At 41.5% G+C, this 24,347-nt stretch overlaps 1 protein-coding gene across 1 annotated transcript in view; it reads right to left on the reverse strand.

Annotated features, from left to right (window-relative positions):
• Nucleotides 1-24,347, reverse strand: part of MAGI2 (membrane associated guanylate kinase, WW and PDZ domain containing 2) — a gene marked incomplete at its 5' end in the record, with an annotated part of 504,420 nt that overhangs the window by 15,695 nt on the left and 464,378 nt on the right. Inside the window, 4 exons of the mRNA XM_083366234.1 lie at nt 6,954-7,092; nt 17,045-17,188; nt 20,904-21,123; nt 22,912-23,050. Coding sequence (XP_083222360.1) covers nt 6,954-7,092; nt 17,045-17,188; nt 20,904-21,123; nt 22,912-23,050 — 642 coding nt within the window. The remainder of the gene's footprint in view (nt 1-6,953; nt 7,093-17,044; nt 17,189-20,903; nt 21,124-22,911; nt 23,051-24,347) is intronic.

Raw genomic sequence — 24,347 nt, forward strand, 5'->3', positions numbered from 1 at the left:
GGTTTTAAGCAATCTATTCTACTTTTTACACAACCAATTTCCTTGGAATATCTTTGTGGCTTCATCATTCAAACTGACTCATTTGGATGTGATCTAATTTTCATAAGAAGGCCCAGCCTGAATAAGTGAAAGTTGGAAATGTTTGAAATAAAACATAACTTCTCTGAAAAATAAAATGCAGCAAAATATCATTTTTTTAAAAAGTTAGTTTCCACAGTTTTTCTTGGTTTGGATCAGTGAACTGATTGTCAGATCATACTTCTTTAAGGGGCGCATGATTGAACGTGCCAATAATTTAGCAGGTTTAAAAAAAATCTTTTTTTTCCCTCTGAATTTTTCATCTGCAGGAGTTCTGCTAGGTGAAGCTGAACACCACCCAAGTTGGCTATTCATTGTGGGGGAAAAAAGATCATTCAGAAAAAAAATAACCCTTGATGACAGAAAAATAATGTAAGCAGAAAAATGTCTGAGCCTCTTCATTAAAGGATAAAAATGAACTGGATGTAACATCGACATGTTTTTCCTCACATGGTTCATTTCAACTGAAATGAATGAACAGAACTTTTCAACAATCTAACAAAATGAAATTCAATGGTGAAAAAAGTAAGGTTCTACATTTAGGCAAGAAAAACCAAATGCACAGGTATAGTATAGGTCAGGGGTCGGCAACCTCGGCTCTTTTATGACTCATGGACTTCAACTCCCAGAATTCCTGAGCCAGCACAGTAGTAACAACTGTGAGAGGGATCCCGGAGTCCTACTGGACAATCCCTTAAATAGGAACCAGCCATGTGCTGCAGCTGCCAAAAAAGCCAACACAGTGCTAGGCTGCATTTAACAGAAGGATAGAATCAAGATCACGTGAAGTATTAATACCACTTTACAAGGCTTTGGTAAGGCCACACTTGGAATACTGCATCCAGTTTTGGTCACCACGATGTAAAAAAGATGTCGAGACTCTAGAAAGAGTACAGAGAAGAGCAACAAAGATGATCAGGGGACTGGAGGCTAAAACATATAAGGAACGGTTGCTGGAATTGGGTATGTCTAGTTTAATGAAGAGAAGGATGAGGGGTGACATGACAGCAGCCTTCCAATATCTCAGGGGCTGCCCCAAAGAAGAGGGAGTCAAGCTATTCTCTGAAGCACCTGAAGGCAGGACAAGAAGCAACGGATGGAAACTAATCAAGGAGAGAAGCAACCTAGAACTAAGGAGAAACTTCCTGACAGTGAGGACAATCAATCAGTGGAACGGCTTGTCTCCAGAAGTTGTGGGTACTCCATCATTGGAGGTTTTTAAGACAACTGTTTGTCTGAAATGATATAGGGTTCCTGCCTGAGTAGGGGGTTCGACTAGAAGACCTCCAAGCTCCCTTCCAACTCTGCTATTCTATTCTATTCTATTCTATTCTATTCTATTCTATTCTATTCTATTCTATTCTATTCTATTCTATTCTATTCTATTCTATTCTATTCTATTCTATTCTATTCTATTCTATTCTGTTAATATCTTCATCTGTACACTTAGGAGACATTTGGTTCACACTCCAATTAATCTAGGTCCAATTAATCTCTGCCATCTAGTCTTTAAAATGGGATCCTATTTGCCAGGCTGGCTCAGGAATTCTGGGAGTTGAAGTCCACAAGTCATCAAAGGGCCAAGTTTGAAGACCCCTGGGTCTAGGGTCTCCTGGCTTCAGCGAGAGGTTGGAGTGGAAGACCTCCACGGTCCCTTCCAGCTATGTTATTCCGTTATTCTTATGTTTTTCAGATTCAAGGAGGCATCATACATGTTACGAGCAATTGGACAAAGCTCCATTAAAAAAAAAAAAAAGAGAGAGAGAGAGAGAGAGAGAGAGAGAGAAAAGAAATCTGTCAAATGAACGTAGATTAGCAAAGGGCAGAGTGTACACACCGTGTCTTTAGGGTGGCCCAGTAAGTAGAAATATGGGGAGCCATGCTTGTCACTTTTCATGCACATGGAGAGACTGGAAGATAGCGTTCCTAAAGGAATGGGAGGAACAGCCTAGGACCAATCATTAGAATTAACAGACGCAGTAACATCAAGACATTATTAATCATTTGCTATTATTATTATTATTATTATTATTATTATTATTATTATTATTATTATTATTATTAACATCTACAGCAAAACAGCTTTCTATGATTAGAAGAGACGTTTATAAGCAATAGCCAACATTTTTTTTAACACAGAGAAGACAAAGAGGCATGCAGACGATTAATAAAAGGAAGAGAATTGCAGACACATTTCGGAAGCAGAAATACAGACAGTCCTTGACTTATAACAGTTCCAAGTTCCAATGGCACTGGAAAAAAAAGTGACTTATGACCATTTTTCACGCTTACGACCATTGCAGCATCTTGATGGTCACGTGATCGAAATTCAGACCTTTGCAACTTGGCTCATATTTATGACGATTGCAAGGTCCCTGGGGGTCACGTGATCCCCTTTTGCGACCTCCTGGCAAGCAAAGTCAAGGGGCAAGCCGGATTCACTTAACAACCGCATTGCTAACTTAGCAACTGCAGTGATTCATTGTGGCAAGAAAGTTCATAAAATGGGGCTAAAGTCACTTAACAAATCTCTCGCTTAGCGACAGAAATTCTGGGTGTTCCGTTGTGGTCATAAGTCGAGAACTACCTGCATAGGAGAGGTGAGCAATAAACCTTCAGGTGGTCCCAAAAGGCCTCTGAAGTTTAAACGATGGTACAGGAGGATCTGGATGAAACCGATTTGTTTCACCCAATAGTTTTGTCCGTCAACGTTGGACAGAAATGCAATATCCATGGAGATTTCCAGTCATCCATGTCATGGTTGTCCCAAAAGTGTTTTATTCCAAAAAGGCAATTCAACTTCTTGGGGTTTTTCCTTGGTTCTAGAATTGAAGAAGCTTCCTGGATGAAAAGTGAGGAAAAGCAAGCCAACGTTTTCAAAGAAAAAAGACCAAGAAAGTCCAGTTGCCTTCTGGAAAAAACACCTTTGGGATGGAAATGCAACATTCACATCACCCTAGACCAGGATTGTTACATCTTTTTTTTTTAAAGATGCTCCATCACTGGAGGTGTTCAAGAAGAGACTGGACAGTCACTTATCTGAGATGGTATAGGTTCTCCTGCTTGAGCAGGGGGCTGGACTAGCAGACCTCCAAGGTCCCTTCCAGCCGTATTCTATTCTAAATGCCATCTAAGATTTCTTTTGGTACAGCACCCAGTGTGCCAATATCCACTGGGGCAACCGTGGCTGGGTTATGCCATAATGTTTCAACTTTGGTTGAGTAGAGTAGAACTCCCCGTGCCCCGGGTTCTAGCTTGGTACCTTAACCATCATCACCCAACTGGCATTAATTTTAAAATAGTAACCTGTTCTCCATTCTAGCATCACTTTTCCTGACGATGAACTCATAATTTCATTTCAAAAACTTCCCATCATCCCCAGAGCTCTGGAAGAGAGCTGCATTAGGCCTGTGTGTTTAGATCAGGGGTCTTCAAACTTGGCCCCTTTATGACTTGTGGACTTCAATTCCCAGAATTCCTCAGCCAGCGTGCCTGGCTGAGGAATTCTGGGAGTTGAAGTCCACAAGTCATAAAGGGGCCAAGTTTGAAGACCCCTGGTTTAGTTCATGTGCTAGTCAAGATTAAAACGAAAGCACATGAAAATAGGCAGGAGAACGTTTAGATCCTTTCTTCCCCAAGATACAGGCAGTCCTTGAGTAAACAATAGTTGGTTTAGCGACCGCTCAAAGTTACAACGGCACTGAAATATCTGACTTATGACCGTTTTCCATCGTTACGACCTTTGCAGCATCCCCACGTTCATGTGATCAAAATTCGGATGCTTGGCAACTGACTCGTACTTACGACAGTTGCAGCATGCCAAGGTAGCGCGATCCCCTTTCGCGACCTTCTGTCCAGCGACTCTGGCAAGAAAGGTCGTAAAATGGGGCAAAACTCACTGAACAAACGTCCCATTTAATGACAGAAATTTGGGGCTCAGTCGTGGCCTTCAAGGGCTACCTGTAATTAGCAGATGAGCGTGAATAATCTCCCTTTCTTGTGGATGTTTTAAAGCCCCTGCGGATTAACTGCTTTGGATTTATACTTTGCCTCTTTTGAGGTGCATAACCTTCACAAACATCTTTGTTGGCTCATTTTGACTGTCAGAAGCTTTTCTTGGCCAGCTCAGTCCTTGTAACGTGACGAGGAAAAGTCAACATCAAATGACTTTTAATGCTTCAATTTTGCCTGTTAAGTTTCTTCAAACTTGGAGCTGGTGCAAGAAATGGCCTTTAACAATAAATGGCTTATTATCACGGAATTGGACTTTCTGTGGGACACTTTTTAAATATTTCTTTTCACAGCAGCCTGTCGACTTTGTTTTTCCTGAGGCACACTATTGCCTTTTAACTCCACTTAAATGTCATTTTATAGAAGCGGAGAGCAACACAAGTCTCCAGGGATTCTCACACTTCCCCGGCAGACATTAGTATTCTTAATCCCGCTTTGCACACTTGAGACCATTATGTGAGATGTGGATTTCAAATGCAATTGATTTCCCCATTTTGTGTGTTTGTGTGAGTGTGTTTGAATAAGTTTCAAATGACTTCATTCCTATCGATTCCCTTCTCCCTTTTTGTAATAGAACAAACCCAGATTAATGCACATGATTGTTTTGTTGATCAATTGTATAATAATAGACTCACGTTACTTTCTGGTTTTTTTTTAAAATTTCTGATCAGTCCTAAAAGCCTTTAATTAGGGTATTTTAGAACAGAGAGGTGCACAGTTTAAATCATTCATGTATTTGCCCTTAGATTATGTTGCTTCTTTCTTAAACAGCCACCAAGACAGCAGTCACATAAAAATGCAAACTGGCTGTGGACGTTTTAATGCTCCTTGCATGCAACATCTTTTTCTTTTATAAAGCAACCTCATCAGAAGAAAAATACAACTAAAATAAAATCTTGTCTGAATTATCTCAGCCCTGGTTAATGCTACTAGCAATAAAATACACTAATTAAAAGTTTTCAGATGTTGATATATAGGCATCTATTTTGAACCTAAAATAGGATTTTTATGTACAGATAGTCCTTGTCTTATGGCCACAACTCAGCCCTAGTACATGAAATATGACAAAGACCAATGATTAACACTGCAGCATGCAGGTCCCAAACGAATATATATATATATATATATATATTTTTCTGCATTCATGCATGGAAAATCAACACTAACAATTTCCAGATAGTTCTACTGGGAAAAATAGCATATGCAGCTGATCCCATTTTGTTTTGTTTTATTCAATAAAGGTGTATTCCTACTCCTCTTCCCATTAAAAGCGCAGGAAAGCCGGAGCAATTAAAATCATTTTTTTTAAAAAAAATTCTCTCTCTTGAAATAAAAACTAATAAAAATACTAGGAAAAAAAAGGTCTGGCAAGTTCCAAACAAGCATTGAAAGAGAAATAAAATAGGCATGGTGGGAACTTCCGCGGATGGAAAAGAAATTGCAAAATATTTGATTGCAGAAAGGGCTTGTATCAGCAGCCAGCAAACCTGCAGGCTTTTCCCCAATAAATTTATATGCAAATTTGTTAGTGAAAAAATGGGAGTGGGAGCGACTTAGTCATTAAAAAAACACCATCCTAAGAATAACAGGATGCCTCTGTGTAGTTAAGGTATCCTCTCCTCTGTAATGTTGCATTTAATGACAATTTGGTAGGCGGGAGTGTCAAATTGAGTGCCCTTGTAATTGTATTTATTTTGCCAAAATAAGAAGGGGGGAAAGGAGTGGGTCCAGATGTCAGGAATTAGTCTTTCTGGAACATTCTTTCATCATCTGGAAAAAAAAAATATGGACGTGGTAGAAGAAAGATCCGTTTATAATGAATCTTTCTTCTACCACCTTCCATATTCCCCCCACCCCCAGGATGAAAGAATCTTCCAGAAAGATGAATTCATCTAAGAGTCTTTCTGGAACATTCTTTCATCTTCTGGAAAAAAATGTATGGACGTGGTAGAAGAACGATCCACTTATAATGGATCTTTCTTCTACCACCTCCATATCCCTCCCCCCCGAGGATGAAAGAAAGTTCCAGAAAGATGAATTCATCTAAGAGTCTTTCTGGAACATTCTTTCATCTTCTGGAAAAGAAATGTATGGACGTGGTAGAAGAAAGATCCACTTATAATGGATCTTTCTTCTTCCACCTCCATATCCCTCCCCCCCGAGGATGAAAGAATGTTCCAGAAAGCTGAATTCATCTAAGAGTCTTTCTGGAACATTCTTTCATCTTCTGGAAAAAAAATGTATGGATGTGGTAGAAGAACGATCCACTTATAATGGATCTTTCTTCTACCACCTCCATATCCCTCCCCCCCGAGGATGAAAGAATGTTCCAGAAAGATGAATTCATCTAAGAGTCTTTCTGGAACATTCTTTCATCTTCTGGAAAAAAATGTATGGACGTGGTAGAAGAAAGATCCACTTATAATGGATCTTTCTTCTACCACCTCCATATCCCTCCCCCCCGAGGATGAAAGAATGTTCCAGAAAGATGAATTCCTCTAAGAGTCTTTCTGGAACATTCTTTCATCTTCTGGAAAAAAATGTATGGATGTGGTAGAAGAAAGATCCACTTATAATGGATCTTTCTTCTACCACCTCCATATCCCTCTCCCCCCTACAAGGATGAAAGAATGTTCCAGAAAGATGAATTCCTCTAAGAGTCTTTCTAGAACGTTCCTTCAGGATGGAGACAAAGAGGAAACGCCACTGCACAATGAAACCTCTCCCCTTCCCCTCTTTTTTGCAGCATTGCCCCCGTGCTACACCAAACGCAATACAGCTATTTTGAAATGTGAGGACCACTAAATCGACAGGCACAACCACAACGACAATGATAATGGGGGAAAAAAAAAGAGGAAACCCACCATATTCTGGGACCTGTCCAGTTCCACGTTTTAGTAACAACCGTACTCTTCGGCCACCGGATTTGATGAGTTCTATTGCTCTGGCGTGGGTCATGTCTCTTGTACTTTCCCCGTTGATTTCAATAATTTGGTCGCCGACCTGCCAGGTTGGGACAAAAAGGGGCCACGTTAGTCCTGGTAGACAGAGCATTTCACACAGGAGCACCACAGTGATCAATTCACACACTACTAAGTTCACAGAATCTGGATTTTCGCCCTGCTGCTTAACGAATAAAAGTTCTACGTATCTCAGTCTACCTGCCCCTCCTCTTCTTTCTTATTGCGGCAATTTAGAGTCTCACGTCCAATGTGAATCTTCCAGGAGCAAAAAAGGGATTTCCCTTCATTTTATCTCCGGAACCACAATTTGGTGGGGAAAACTGGCCTAAAAGAGACAAACTTGCCAAGTCACCTCGTGATCTTCCAGAACTGACTTAACAGAATAACAAGAGTTGGAAGCGACCTTGGAGGACTTCTAGTCCAACACACACACACACACACACACACACACACACACACACACACACACACACCCAGCTCAAGCAGGAGACCCTATACTATTTCAGGAAATAGTTGTCCAATCTTTTCTTAAAAACCTTCAGTGTTGGAGCATCCACAACTTCTGGAGGCAAGCCGTTCCGCTAGTTAATTGTTCCCATTGTCAGGAAATTTCTCCTTGGTTGCTTCTCTCCTTGACTGGTTTTCATCCATTGTTTTTTTTTTGTCTTGCCTTCAGATGCTTTGGAGAATAGGCTGACCCCCTCTTCTCTGTGGCAGCCCCTCAAATATTGAAACACAGCTATCACGTCACCCATTGTCCTTCTTCTCGCTAGACTAGCCATACCCAATTCCTTCAACCGTTCTTCATATGTTTTATCCGCCAGTCCACTAATCACCTTAGTTGCTTTTCTCTGCACTCTTTCTAGAGTCTCAGCCTCTTTTTTATAGCATGGTGGCCAAAACTGATTGCAATATTCTTGAGTTTGAATGTTCCTAGTCTTGGTCCAACAACCTCATCCAATCCACCCCGCCGAGTTATGCAAAACTATTTACATTGCGATGACCTCGGGAATGTAATTGGAGCCTCAGGAATCTGTTGTGTGGTGGCCGAGTCCCCAATTTAAAAGTGTGTAGAGCTGCAGCCTCAGTCTTTTTCTGAAAATGAAGTGAAGACATCCCACAACTGCAGGAAGAATAATCACTGAGTAGAAGACGAAGAACATATGAAGAACGCTTGCAGGAACTGGGTGTGGCTAGTCTAGTGAAAAGAAGGACTAGGGGTGACATGATAGCAGCGTTCCAATATCTCAGGGGCTGCTCCAAAGAAGAAGGAGTCAAGCTATTCTCCAAAGCACCTGAAGGCAGAAGAAGAAGCAACGGATGGAAACTCATCAAGGAGAGAAGCAACCTGGAACTAAGGAGAAACTTCCTGACAGTGAGAACAATTAACCAGTGGAACAACCTGCCTCCGGAAGCTGTGAATGCTCCAACACTGGAAGTTTTTAAGGAGAGACTGGCTAGCCACTTCTCAGAAATGGTACTATAGAGTCTCCTGCATGAGCAGGGGGTTGGACTAGAAGACCTCCAAGGTCCCTTCCAGCTCCATTCTGATTGATCAATTGAAGAGTTCAGAAGCTCTTTAAGCAAACATATTGTTCCACCGCGTTTGCGTTTCCCCGAATCAACAATTGTGTTTCAGTGGTACATACACTGAAGGGCCTGTTTGCAGGCACCACACCCTTCTGCAATTCTGCGAGTCCAATGTAAGTTACGTCTTAATTACACTTTTCTTTCCTTCCCTTTTTGCATTCAGAAGAAAGCGTGGCCACCATTCAGCTTAATTCAGATTCATCAGCCATGCGCTGAGCTATGAAATTGGGCTGACGGCTTTCTGACAATAACGAGCAGGTAATATTCGGAGGGAACATCTAAATGACATGATTATTGATAGGCTAATTACAAAAAGTGTAAATCTTTAAGAAACCGTTAGAATAAAGGGTACTTGCAGGGCCCCCCTCCAAACATTTAGAGGTACTTAGAAATATTTCTTCTGTATGTAAGCAAATCATTTATACTGTTCTGATGGGGTTCTCTCAATACGATCAAGAAGTGACTCTCTTTAACAAGCCATAACTTCCCAGCCAAGCAACCTTTATTGATGCAAGGCAATTCCAGCTTCCTGGTCACATTTTTCTCTGGCATTTTGTTTGCATTTCATGAGACCCACAAAAAAAAAAATTCTCAGCACAAGGCAGAGCAAATATGCTATCGGCAAGGACTGTAACGGTATACTTTTGACCCGTGTATTGAAAGCAAAACCCAAACACATTTTTATTCAAAAGCATAGTTACAGTACTCTGTACATGTAGAGCTACTGGTAGATATAATGCTAATATTCTATTCTATTCTATTCTATTCTATTCTATTCTATTCTATTCTATTCTATTCTATTCTATTCTATTCTATTCTATTCTATTCTATTCTATTCTATTCTATTCTATTCTATTCTATTCTATTCTATTCTATTCTATTCTATTTACTCTACTCTACTCTACACTACACTACACTATACTATACTATACTATACTATACTATACTATACTATACTATTCTATTTACTCTACTCTACTCTACTCTACTCTACTCTACTCTACTCTACTCTACTCTACTCTACTCTACTCTATTCTATTCTCCATTCCTTCTATTCTATTCTATTCTATTCTATTCTATTCTATTCTATTCTATTCTATTCTATTCTATTCTATTCTATTCTATTCTATTCTATTCTATTCTATCCTATCCTATCCTATCCTACTCTACTCTACTCTACTCTACTCTACTCTACTCTACTCTACTCTACTCTACTCTACTCTGTTCTATTTTATTCTATTTCTATTTCTACTCTACTTTATTCTCTATTCTATTCTATTCTATTTTACTCTATTCTATTCTCTATTCTCTACTCTACTCTACTCTACTCTACTCTACTCTACTCTACTCTACTCTATTCTATTCTATTCTATTCTATTCTATTCTATTCTATTCTATTCTATTCTATTCTATTCTATTCTATTCTATTCTATTCTATTCTATTCTATTCTATTCTTCTTCCCCTTGTCGTGACTGTGGTGCTAATATGCAAATATATTGTGCATGATTGCCCACATATGTGCATTCTCTGGTTCCGTAGATGATCTGCATGAAGCAACACCCAAAGGCAATAGTCTGGATACTGAATTGGATATTAAGTTATGAGGCCACTGCCATATCCCCGGAGAAGTTTTATATATAATTATTTGGGCTGTGTATATATGTTTGCTTCTCTTCTATCATGTTCTCATCTTCCCTAAAGAATAATAAATGAAAACCCTGCCCCTCCAATAGCCCTGAAATGACAAAACAGGCCGTTGATTTTAACATCTCAGTAAACATTTTCAGCTGATGTCCCTGGTTCACCTCTGATGTTTCAAAATAATTCAAAATAATTACCCCAGCTTTGTTGAAAGTTTAAACTTTAAACCAAGGATGTTGCATGTCATTCCTGAGTGAGCAAAGTTCGGCCAATCTCCAAAATCCATTCCAGGTGGACTATTTCCCGGCCACATCAGAACAAAATGTAATTACATGCGTGGGCTTTCAAGCCTCTGTTAAGGGGCAACTTTTAATGATCAAAACAGCCTCTGAGTGCGCACCCAGGGTAGCCTTGCCTGCCAATTTAATGCATTTCCATAATTAAAGCTCCTGGAACAGACTAATTGCCTGTGCGGAAAATGACATTGTCTTTCTAAATGTGGATTGTAATTTCCAGACAAATTGTTTGGGTATCTTTTTCCTTCCCCATCCTTCCTGTGGACGGAAAGAGAGAGCAAGGCAACTTGTGGTGTTTGGGAAAAGTCTGCTCACACCTGGGCTTATAACAAAAAAAACAACACTAAACATAAGTTACCTCCTCGAGGTTAAGTTAGCACGGTTTTATGACCCACCTCGAAGACTACAACTACACCATGCTACTCTAACACTGGAGGCTTTTAAGAAGAGATTGTGGCAGAGGGTCTCCTACTTGGGCAGGGGGGTGGACTGGAAGACCTCCAAGATCCCTTCCAACTCTTTTGTTCTGTTCTGCCCTAAAGTTACCAAGCTCAGAGAGCACCAAGATCCATACAGTTGTAACCCTGAACTACAAATAGTAGCTCAGGTCAAAATGTTTGGCGCCCGGCCATTATGAGAAGGAAAACGGATGAAAATCTCTTGCGTTCAGAAATATTTATCAAATTTAGACATCAGTGAAAAAGCCTTGTGACTGACTCATGCACTCTGCATTATTGTCACACCAGAGGTCCCATGTCTCTGGCTCCTTCTGGCCATCAGGAGATTGCTCACTCTCCACTCTCACTGCTCTATTCCTTCAAGGGTTGTTAAGGATCACAAACACTAAAGTTTAATCAGTCTTATGATTAGGAGGAATCCATGCTATTCTTGTTCATTGCTATATATATCTAATGGGGACACAGGAGAATAGGACTACATTATGTCCTAGCGCAGGGGTAGGCAATCTTGGCTCTTTTATGACTGGTGGATTTCAACTCCCAGAATTCCTGAGCCAGCCATGCTGAGGAGAAAAGGGAGAGGTTTCCAAGCTGAGCCATGCTGGCTCAGGAATTCTGGGAGTTGAAGTCCACGAGTCATAAAAGAGCCAAGGTTGCTTACCCCTGCCCTAGGCCGCTTTATGACTCGTGGACTTCAACTCCCAGAATTCCTGAGCCAGCCATGCTGAGGAGAAAAGGGAGAGGTTTCCAAGCTGAGCCATGCTGGCTCAGGAATTCTGGGAGTTGAAGTCCACGAGTTCTTTTGTGGGTTTTGTGTCTCTGTGCTTAAGCTGCCTCCCATTATCTCATTGAGAATTATTCCTATACCATTGATGTTAAAATTAGTGGACATAAACCAGTAGTTTCTTGTCCAAGTAGGATGATTGAATCGTATTTGGATGATTTTCCTTAACTAGGAATGCTTAAAAAAAAGTAGAGGAATTATCTGGGAAGCAAGAAGTTTAGGAAGCCTCCATGTCATAGAACAGAGAACATAGAACACCGCCCTGAGTCCTTCGGGAGAAGGGCAGTATACAAATATAATAAATAATAAATAATAATAATAATAACTCAGAACATAGAATAACAGAGTTGGAAGGAAGCTTGAAGGTCTTCTAATCTAGTCTGACCCCCTGCTCAAGAGAAAGACCCTAGGCCATTTCAGATAAATGGTTGTTCAGTCTCTTTGAAAACATCCAGTGATGGAGCAGCCACAAGCTGTCCTTTCACTCTGTGTAATCCTAGGGAAATGACAGGACTTCATTTTTTTAAATAAATCTGGGAAACACTGTCATTTGATTAGTCCTGAATCGATGAATGCTCTGGAAATTGTGAAGCAGCAATATATTTTAGGTGGCCATCTAAATTATGTAAAAGAATAAACCAATATGCATTTTGACCTACACTGTTCTGTTAACAGAAGATTTACATCGAGATTCTGGATGGCTCCTTATTTTACGAGTTGTAATTTTCTTCAAAAATATATTCCCGAAATGTTTGCATAATGTATCAGTAAGCTATGCTAACTCATTCCATAGAGGGGAAAAATGTATGTACTCTTATAGATAATTCAGATTTAACCACATTAATTTAACAACATTATCATTTTTTAAAAAAAATAAAAAGTTGAATTCAGCCTGATTAAAACTGAGATTAATAGCCTGACTTTCTTTTTTGGAGGTAATTTCCCATGAATTATGAACATACTTGCAGCTAGACAAGCTGACTTACATGTTTTAAAGAATAAAATTAATCACAAGTGTAAAAGAAGAAGTCCTTTCCTTTCTGTTTAGGTTTCTTTGACTATGAGAGCTAAACCGTTTTTTGAAAATAGGCTATATAATAGATCCCCCATTTGTTTCTTATTAAGATGAAATAAAATATGCAGCTGAAATCAATTCAAGTGCCCTCAAGAAAATGCATTTACCTACTTTATCTATTATTTCACTTAGGTCTTACTGCAATACATTATGTTACTAGAGTTGTAGGATTCTGATCCATCAAAAGCTAATGCCTATTTTATTAAAAGTGGATGAAGAAGAATGCAGTAGAGAATTAGTTTCATGTCTTCCAAATGCTTCAGAATAAAAAAAAAAAGATGACCAAAGAATTGGCAATGGGAGCTGAGATGGATGAGAAGGAGATTCCACTTTAAATTCAGAATGCAGCCCATACAAAGCCTTAACGGAAGTCACTGGAACCCAGAATGAATTCCTAAATAATGTTCAGTGTGCTAATTAATTATTTTTTGTTTAATTATAATAGAATAACAGAGTTGGAAGGAACTCTGGAGGTCCAAACTACCAAAAGGTGGGAAAATATAAGACATTTGCTGGCAATAAAAGTTAATACTGCTGACATTCTCTCAGAATAACAAAATAAGAGAGTTGGAAGGGACCTTGGAGGTCTTCTAGTCCAACCCTCTACTCAAGCAGAAGTCCCTATACCATTCCAGACAACCTTCAGGGGATGGAGCACCCACAACATCTGAAGGCAAGCCATTCCACTGGTTAATTGTTCTCATTGTCAGGAAATTTCTCCTTCATTCAAGGTTGGTTGATTAATTTCCATCCGTTGCTTCTTGTCCTGCCCTCAGGTGCTTTGGAGAATAGGTTGACCCCCCCTCTTCTTTGTGGCAGCCCCTGAGATGTTGGAAGACTGCTATTATGTCACCCCTAGTCTTTCTTTTCCTTAAACTAGACCAGGGGTAGGCAACCTCGGCTCTTTTATGACTCATGGACTTCAACTCCCAGAATTCCTGAGTCAGCTCTGACTCAGGAATTCTGGGAGTTGAAGTCCATGAGTCATAAAAGAGCCGAGGTTGCCTACCCCTGAACTAGTCACACCCAAATCCTTCCATTATAAAACATAATTCTGCCAAATTGCTCAGGGCCTATCTTAGCTACTGGGGATCTGAAGAAAGTGATACCCCTAGAAGAGGTGTGGCCAAATATCGCAGCTTTATTTTGTAGCGTGGCAAATTTGGGGCTTTTAAGGGATAAAATGGATCCCTTAGCGGATAGCAAATTTGAGGCTTTTAAGGGATAGAATGGACCCGTCGATGGATGCTTGCAGAGGAGAAGTTTACAAGGCACACCATTTGTTAAAAATGTCCCTCTTTTTCTTCCAGATCTAGCTGAAATGTTGTATGTTTTGAGATTCATGTGCAATTGAGATCACCAGGACTGGATTATTCCTTCACAGTGGGCAGACCAGAAAGCAAATTACATTACCTGAATTTTGGAGATTAATCGATCAACGGGGAAAATGTCACGCATGACATTTGATGAAGATTTGCTTTCAAAGACGAGGCAATGATACATTTAAGGGGAGAATCTTTAGCAATGACGAATGGTGACAGGGAAACCCCTTGCTGATCGGAGTAAGTGAAAAACGGGACGCTTAAAACTTTTGACTCCGCTGAATTCAGACTTTCTCACAGAATCTTTTCATTAGCCCTGAAAACTGCCGTGTCAGCTGCCCAGCCTCCTGTTTAATGAGGGATTCAAATTAAAACTCATCCCATCTCTACCTGAACACACCCAGTGGACAAGAAAATGCCATCCGTCTGGAGGGTTGGTTCCTCTGGCTGAGTTGCTTCTATTTTTGGATGGGGTCTCCCCCCTTCTAGTATTTAATCAGAATCCGCCTCCCTTTAATTTAAATAAATGGTTCCATGTTCTGGACTCCGGGGCAATACAAAACGAGTCTTGATCGTCCTTTGGAGGATATCCATTTAGCTATATTAAGACAGTCTGGCAAATAGATGGGGAAGAAATGGAGGTAGTGACAGATTTTATTTTCCTGGGCTCCAAGACCACCGCAGATGGGGACTGCAGCCAAGAAATTATAAGACGCTTGCTTCTGGGGAGGAAAGCCATGGCAAATCTAGACAGCAGACTAAAAACCAGAGACATCACCCTGTCAACAAAAGTGCGTATAGTCAGGGCTATGGTCTTCCCAGTTGCAATGTATGGCAGTGAAAGCTGGACCATAAGAAAGGCTGAGCACCAAAGAATTGAGGCCTTTGAACTCTGGTGCTGGAGAAGACTCCTGCGAGTCCCTTGGGCTGCAAGGTGATCAAACCGGTCAGTCCTAGAGGAGATCAACCCTGACTGCTCTTTAGAAGGCCAGATCCTGAAGCTAAAACTCAAATCCTTTGGCCACCTAATGAGAAGGAAGGACTCACTGGAGAAGAGCCTCATGCTGGGAAAGATTGAGGGCAAGAGAAGAAGGGGACGACAGAGAACGAGGTGGCTGGATGGAGTCACTGAAGCAGGAGGCGTGAGCTTAAATGGTCTCCAGAAGATGGTAGAGGACAGGAAGGCCTGGGGGAACATTGTCCATGGGGTCGCAATGGGTCGGACACGACTTCACAACTAACAACAACAACAAGAAGAAGACAGTTTCATATCCTTCTCCTCAATTTAAACATTCCTGCTTTTTGCAATCTCTGTGGAACCTCGTTTCTAGTTTTTGAATCACCCTCATTGCCTTTCTTGAAAGTACCTAATTATAAAGTTGTCTCTCCATCTTCAAACATGTACTTCGGTAATAGTTACTGCCGCTAAAGAGGAAAAAAAAATTGCATCTTGGCAGGAATGCAATCTTACAAAGACCGGCACGGGGTAGTTTTATTCCTTGGAAAATACTTTGATGTGCAGATAAATCTGCCACAGTGATCAGACAGACTTGCTTAGCTCCGTTCGTGTGTTCCTTACATAATGGCTATTGTTTTGTGCAATTACCGAGGCTCGTGTTTTTAATTCTGTGACTTAACTTTATTAATGTGCACGTCAGCTCAGCGAGAAGAGCATTGCTTTCCCTTTGAAAGGAAACGACGGGGAAAAAAGAAAGAGAAAACACAGATGGTTAATACTGATGTTTTGCTGAAATCTATCAATGCTGGAGGATAGATTAGTTCCTCAAGAAAACACTTCACTGCAAATGTATTGCTACATAATGCTATACAGTCACAACATCTGGCTCACAACCCTCAACATTATTCTGTACACCAAACAAATGAAGAGATATTTATTTATCGCGATGGGAGCCCATTGAAGTCAACCCAGCCTACTCCTAGTCTGCATCTGGGGTACTGCGAGGAATTACCCAGTCTGACAGGTAGTGTGGAACTGGCTTGGAGTTGCTGTGCAACCACAAAAGGGCAAGTCTACACACACACACACACACACACACACACACACACACCCTTCAAATCCTTGGAGACTTAGCTAATTGTTCCCAGGTGTAGGCTGCCAAGCTGGACAGATTCCTGTATTATAGGCCGAAGATAATAAAGTAGTTAGTTTAAACCCTGCAAGTGTGGGCTCTTTATGCCTGACAGCTACACTCTACCTGCCGGGTGTTTAAAGTCCCAACAACTTGAAAATCATATTAATAGAATAACAGAGTTGAAAGGGACCTTGGATGTCTTCTAGTCCAACCCACTGCTCAAGCAGGAGACTTTGTACCATTTCAGACAAATGGCTGTCCAGTCTCTTCTTAAAGGCCTCTGGTGATGGAGCACCCACAACATCTGGCAGCAAGTTGTTCCACTGATTAATTATTCCCACTGTCAGGAAATTTCTCCTTAGTTCTAGGTTGCTTCTCTCCTTGTTGTAAGTTTCCATCCATTGCTTCTTATTCAGCCTCCAGGTGCTTTGGAAAATAGGTTGACCGCCTCTTGTTTGTGGCAGCCCCTAGGTTATCCTGTCGCCCCCTAGTCCTTCTTTTCACCAGATTAGACATACCCAATTACCGCAACCTCTCTAAGATGTTTATTAAATGTTTATTTATGTTTATGTTTATTAACACAAACATATTTATAGACTGACAGTTATGGATGCACAGACTCCAGCGTTGATACTCCACCCTGTGCATTTTTAGTGAGAGATAAGCTTAATTTTGCTCAATGCCAGTGGCTTTCCATGATCTGTTAGCATTTACCTCCTTAAGTTGTCTTACCCTCATTCGTCCGTTTCTTATTGCTGGCCCTTCTTCTGCCAATCTCAAGACATACAGGTCCATTTTGTATTCTCTTCCTCCACGAATGCTGAATCCAAACCCTTTGGCACCCTTTTCCAAGTCCACAGTAAAATAATCAAAATCCTAGACAAACCAAGGGTGAGAAGAAAAATTAACAAATTTTAAGAAATGGTAGAGGGTTTTTTTTTTTTTTGACCAAGGCCAATACTTTCAGATGGGACACAGACTCAGAAAAGTTGACCTCTTTAAATCACAATGCTTAATTGAGATATTCACCAGGAGTTTTTTTTAAAGATCATATGGATCTCATTAAGATCATTAAGAGCCCTGAGGGTGCAGTGGTTAGAATGCAGCATTGCAGGCTAACTCCGCCTACTGCCAGGAGTTCGATCCTGACCGGCTCAAGGTTGACTCAGCCTTCCATCCTTCCGAGGTGGGAAAAATGAGGACCCAGATTGTCGGGGGCAATTTGCTGACTCAGCAAACCGCTTAGAGAGGGCTGTAAAGCACTGTGAAGCGGTATATAAGTCTAAGTGCTCCTAATCTTGCTATAGGTTTAGTGTAAACTCCAGCTTTGGGTTGGATGTTGTTTTCTTCAACTCAGTAACATGGCAACTTGCCGTAGTCTCTGGAGCTGGAAAATTATGACTAATGACAAGTACAATTTTCTTGAAACAATGATGCTTCAAATCCTGAGTTAACTTTGCTGGAATTTATTTTTTATTTTTTTTTATTTTAATTCCATTTATATCCCGCCCTTCTCCGAAGACTCAGGGCGGCTTACAAGCTTAGCAGTAGCCTTCATTCTATGTATATGCCTGCTTATTAGGGCTTTCACACACCCCAAAATGGCATTATTACAAAGTCAGCTTAATTGCCCCCAACAATCTGGGTCCTCATTTTACCTACCTCGGAAGGATGGAAGGCTGAGTCAACCTTGAGCCTGGTGGGACTCGAACCTGCACTAATTGCAGGCAGCTGGTGTATTTATATTTTAGATGAAGAAAAGTGCGGTCAAGGGGCGATACGAGCTAAAGCAAAAACGCCTTTTCTTCATGGCTGTTCCAGAGGTAAAAAAGAAGAGGGGAACATAGAAGACTTAAAGACCACCTAGTCTCTGTTCTGTCAAGACAAGCTATAGTCTATTTTCGCATCCGAATGGAGACAACACACGTAAGATAAAACAGTTCAGGTACTGGCAGATGGGTAATTATCATAGAATCATAAGGCTGGGAGGTCTTCTTGTCTAACCATCTGCCCATCCTAGAGAAATGGTTGTTCAATCTTTACCTGAAAGCCTCCAGCAATGGAGGACCCACAACTCCTGAAGGCAAGCTGTTCCACCGATTAATTGTTCTATCAGGAATTACCTCCTTATTTCCAGGTTGGCTGTCCCTCTGGGGAGCTTCCATCCATTTCTTCTTCTCCTGCCCTCATTGGAGAATAAACTGACCCCCCTCTTTCCTGTGGCAGCCCTTCAAATATTGCTATGACGTCTCTCTTCAAACTTCTCTTCCTTAACCTAAACCTGTCCTTCTTTTAGCCATTCTTCATAGGATTTAGCCTTTAGACCCCTCACCACCTTGGTTTCTCTTCTCTGTATTCATTCTAAATTGAAAGTATTGTCATATTTTTTTGTATTGTGGATCCGATAAAATGTTTATGATTTTATTGAGCGGCAGGGTGGCCTAGTGGTGAAGACCTTGCCTCCCACTCGGAAGGTTAAGATTTTAATCCTGGGTAGCGGCAGATGTTTCTCTGTCAGGGTGGAAAGAGAAAATTTCTGCTGTGAACTCTGCATAGGTGTCAGGAAGGGCATCCAGCCAGTAAACGCTCAGCTCCATCAGAGTCACCCTGACTCTACCTCGAATTAAGGGATTATATATAACACACACAGATTCACACACACACACACACACATACACATATTATATATATTTGGCTGACCCTCTATGCTTATCAAATTTGTGTCTCGATGGAAGACGTCTCAGTATAACATTGCTGGAGTTGGTGAGTATGTCAGAATCTGTGCATCTGTGCAATTTATGTGCAAAGAATGTCTGTTTGGAAAAGCTCGAACAGCAACGCAAACAGATACATAAGGTATGAGCTGCTGAACAAACAGTCGGGGTTTTTTGCTTGAGCTCCTTTGTGGGTTTTAAAAATGATTTCCTAATTACCAGAAGAATTGATCTGTAAAAAAAAAGGGGGGGTGGGTGGGAAAGTGGCAATATTTACACAGTCGTTCCATAGCGTTTATATTTAGCCAATCTGCTGGTGGAACTGCTTAGATTATCCATGTGTAAAAGTGACCCTCTTGCTTGCAGAAATGACAGGTCTCCCATCCAAAGAACAAGAGGAGCAGCATTTGACTTGATTAGCTAGTCCTTTCAGCCACAGCATCTGGGAAGCTGTGTTTTTAAATACAGAAGGGTTTCTGTAGCTTTCTTTCTTTCACACACAGCACCACACTTTACAAAGAAAGTGAAAGAAAACATTTATTTCTTAACCCAAACCTTTCCCAAAAACTAATAAAAGGTAAAGGTAAAGGTTCCCCCGCACATGTGTGCTAGTCGTTTCCGACTCTAGGGGCCGGTGCTCATCTCCGTTTCAAAGCCGAAGAGCCAGCGCTTGTCCGAGGACGTCTCCGTGGTCATGTGGCCGGCATGACTAGATGCCAAAGGCGCACGGAACGCTGTTACCTTCCCACCGTAGTGGTCCCTATTTTTCTACTTGCATTTTTACATGCTTTCGAACTGCTAGGTTGGCAGAAGCTGGGACGAGTATCAGGCGCTCACTCTGCTACGCGGCACTCGGGATTCGACCCACCAAACTGCCGACCTTCTGATCGACAAGCTCAGCGTCCTAACCCACTGAGCCACCGCGTCCCTTTAAAAAAAACTAATAGAATAGATAAAGGTAAAGGTTTTGTGTCCAACTGTAGGGTGGTGGTGCTCATCTCTGTTTCTTAGTTGAGGAAGCCAGCATTGTCAGAAGACACTTCTGCAGTTATGTGGCCTGCAAGGCTATACGCTGAAGGCACTTGGAACGCTGTTACCTTCCTGCTGAAGTAATACCTATTTATTTACTTGCATTTGCATGCTTTCGAACTGCTAGGTGGGCAGGAGCTGGACCAAGGAACAGGAGCTCACCACATTGCGTGGTGCCGGGTCTCAAACCCGGCCTGTCGGCTTTCCAGTGACACTGATTGTCAAGAATGAAACTTTGGCAGCTACATGCCTCTTCGTTTTGACTTGCCTTTAGAGCAGGGGTTCCCAACCAGGGGTGCTCACACCCCCTGGGGGTGCAAGACGATATTCCAGGGGGTGCAAAAACTTGGGTTTAGAAATTTCACACTTAGAGTGTATATGCGTAATTCATTGCTGTTATTTCAAACTTTTGTAAGGGGTGTGAGAATATATCAGAAGCGTTCTAGGGGTGTGGGGTATAGAAAAGGTTGGGAACTGCTGCATTAGAGTTGGGGGGGAGGTGATGCTTCAGAAGTGTTTAGATGGAGAAATGAAACCTTTACGATTCTGCTGAAGACCGTGACAGCCTGAAACATTTCCAAGGACACTGCAGTAGGTGTTGAGGAGAAGCAGATGGTTCCCATAACAAAGTGAAATTGTTTACAGGGGCTATGTTGAGAGAGCGGGGCTTTGGCTGAAGAGACTATTATTTAATTCTATGAATCAGTGTCTTGGAACCTCAGAGTTAATTTTACTTCGACGGTACCATGCTGTGTTTTCAATAAACGGTAAGATTTTCGAAAACGGAATGAACCTGGTGATTTATTTGGATCCTCAAGCTAGATGTTGACGTCAATGAAGGGAAATACCTGAGGTGGTCTGTAATCCGATAAGGGGAACTGCCTGGTGTCTGGAGAATGCTGTCGGTAGTCTATCAAAGGCGGTTGCCGGTAATCCAAAGGGGGGGATTGCTGGTAATCTAATACTGGCGGATGGCGATAATCTAACGGAGGCTGCCTGTAATCTGTAAACGGAGGTTGCCGAATGTCAGGTTTGACATCCTGCCTTGCTTTTACTTCTGACCTATAACTAAACAAGAAAAGAACAATGGCATTAGGACCTGAACACTCTGTTGTGGGTTACATTGCGAACCTGTAAAACACATGCCCGGAAATGAAATGTAGATTGCTGGATTGTACGTGTGCAATTCAGAAATAAACCTCCATTTGAGCATATGCGAGAAATAGGTGGGGATAGCGACGCCTGTCCTATGGTGCTGTGCGTAGTATTTCAGTAGGCGGTGAGGAGGCAAAGGAGAAGGGTGTGTTGCAGTTTGACTCATCCGCTAGATCAATTGAAAATGAACCAGTTTTTTAAATGGAACAGTGGCTTGCGTCACACCGCTTTGATGATGACAATTTGCTCCATGATGCTGTTACAGCAGGGGTGTCAAACTGCCGGCCTGCGGGCCAGATGCGTCATGTCGAAACCGCGCCCACCCCATTGCCGGCAATGGAAAAACAGTCACGATACGTGGTGACACGTCACACGACGTTGAGAGTTTTGACGCCCCTGTGTTACAGGGTGCCTTCATTCCCAGGCGGGAGATTTTTTTTTTTTTGGCAGAAGGAATTTTCAAACCTTGTAAGACGTGATGACAAGTGCCTCAATTTGAATGGCGATTATGTCGAAAAGTAAGGTAATGTTGTATTTTTCTAATGTGCATAATACAAGTTCTGTATCTGTCATTGATAACCAAACGGAGGCTTATTTCCGAATTGCCCTGGCAAAACCGAGTACCACTAAGCTTGGCTAAGTAATCAAAGCACGCAGCATTTCACTTTCAATCTGGAGGGCCCCGGTTGAAATGGAGAAAACTCTTCCTAAGACGGTGGTGTTTGAGATGTCCGTAGGATGACCAGTTATGGTTCTGGTGTGCAAAACTACGTAGATGCTGTAAGGACAGAAATGGAGAGGCACTAGGACAGGGGTCTTGAAACTTGGCAACTTTAAGACTTGTGGACTTCAACTCCCAGAATTCCTCATCCAGCCGCTGGCTGAGGAATTCTGGGCGTTGAAGTCCACAAATCTTAAAGTTGCCAAGTTTGAAAGACCCCTGCGCTAGGAGAATATTTAGAACAGGATGAGATTTAAGAGGCAGAGAACATAAAACCAGCCTATGTGTCAGAGGCAAAGAATCAGAACCATACGTTAAGTTGCAGCTCAGAAGATTCATTGCTCAAGCCTGTATAGGTAGTCCTCGACTTACGGCCACAATTGACCCCACAGTTTCCGTTGCTAAACAAGACAATTGTTAAATGGGTTTTGCCCCGTTTTATAGCTTTTCTTGCCACAGTTGTTCAGTTAGTAACACGGCGAATCTGGCTTCTCCTTGAATTTGCTTGCCAGAAGACTGCAAAAGGGGATCACGTGACCCCGGGACATTGCAACCATCGTAAATATGAGTCAGTTGCCAAGCATCCAAATTTTGTTCACGTGGCCACGGGGATGCTGCAATCGTTGTGAGAAAACAGTCATAAGTCAGTTTATCAGTGCTGTTGTAACTTTGAACTCTCACTAAATGAATGGTTGTAAGTCAAGGAGTACCTGTACACAAGAATCTAGTCAGCTAAAGTTCAACTCTAAATTGGCACCAGATAAGAGTCAGTGGAATTCAGGAGGGCTTGAACTTAAATCATTTGTGGGAATGTATTGATTCTAGGCTAAGGACTCGTTTAACTCCGCCCACCCCTCTCCTATTCTATGAATGGAAATCTTTCTTCATACCAACCAAAGCATTAAGTCAAGCTGAGCTTCAGCCGAATAAGCTCTTCCCACCTTCCCACTGGAACCAAGAGCCAACCATTCTTGCCTTACCTGTTTTCATGTCCTTGAGTCTGTAGAGGCTGTGGAGGGGCTGGTTGTGCTACAGGGCTCTGCTGAGTCCCAGGGCTATGTTGCTGGGCCATGGGACTCTGCTTTTCTGAGCTGGGTGCGGAAGCTGGGCTGCTCACCTCTGCATGATGGAACAAAAGAGGTTAGAGAGGTGCCACTCCAGATGGCATTAAGTGAAGAAAAAAAGAAGGCAACTAGTCCAATCAAAATATCTATTTTTTCTCTCTCATCTCATCTATCTATCTATCTATCTATCTATCTATCTATCTATCTATCTATCTATATCGATCATATCTATCTATCTATCTATCTATCTATCTATCTATCTATCTATCTATCATCTATTTATCATATCTATCATTTGTCTATCTATATCTATCTATCTATCTATCATCTATCTATCTATCTATCTATCTATCTATCTATCTATCTATCTATCTATCTATCTATCTATCATTATCTATATCTGTCATATCTATCTATCTATCATATCTATCTGTCATATCTATCTATCTATCTATCTATCTATCTATCTATCTATCATCTATCTATCTATCTATCTATCATTATCTATATCTGTCATATCTATCTATCTATCATATCTATCTGTCATATCTATCTATCTATCTATCTATCTATCTATCATCTATCTATCTATCTATCTATCTATCTATCTATCTATCTATCTATCTATCTATCTATCTATCTATCTATCATTTGTCTATCTATCTATCTATCTATCTATCTATCTATCTATCATCTATCTATCTATCATTTGTCTATCTATCTATCTATCTATCATTTGTCTATCTATCTATCTATCTATCTATCTATCTATCTATCTATCTATCTATCTATCTATCTCGTATCTATCTATCATCTGTCTATATCTACCTATCTATGTTGTATCTTTGCTTTTATAGTTTGCAAATTACATCTAAAACAGGTCAAGCTTCAGTCTCACTGCTACCATGATTAATTTTTTGACTACCATCTGTGGACACCCCTCCCCTCCGCTTGGTGGAGCAGGGGGGCAGTGGCGTAGCATGGGTTGTCAGCACCCAGGGCAAGGCAAGTAATTTGCGCCCCCTAACACAGTGGGCGGCGACCCGGCGGCTCGGATCGGATTCGCACAGCCAGCACTGCAGTGAGAGAGAGTGAGTGAGCCAGGCAGGGGCAGAGAGCTGCGAGTGCGAGTGTGCCCCCCCAGATGTTGCACCCGGTGCGGCCGGCCCCCCCTGCACCCCCCACGCTACGCCACTGCAGGGGGGTTCCACAAGGAGAAATAGCAAAAATACCTAAAGTTCCGAGTGATCTGTTAAGAGTCTGAATGTTTTGACTCCGTTCTCAGCTAACAACCCTAAAAAGCCCCGAGGAAGTTAACCGAGGTCAGTGGAAATGCAACTCCATAAAACACC

The sequence above is a fragment of the Vipera ursinii genome, assembly GCF_947247035.1.
Source record: "Vipera ursinii genome assembly, chromosome: 6".
NCBI lineage: Eukaryota > Metazoa > Chordata > Lepidosauria > Squamata > Viperidae > Vipera > Vipera ursinii.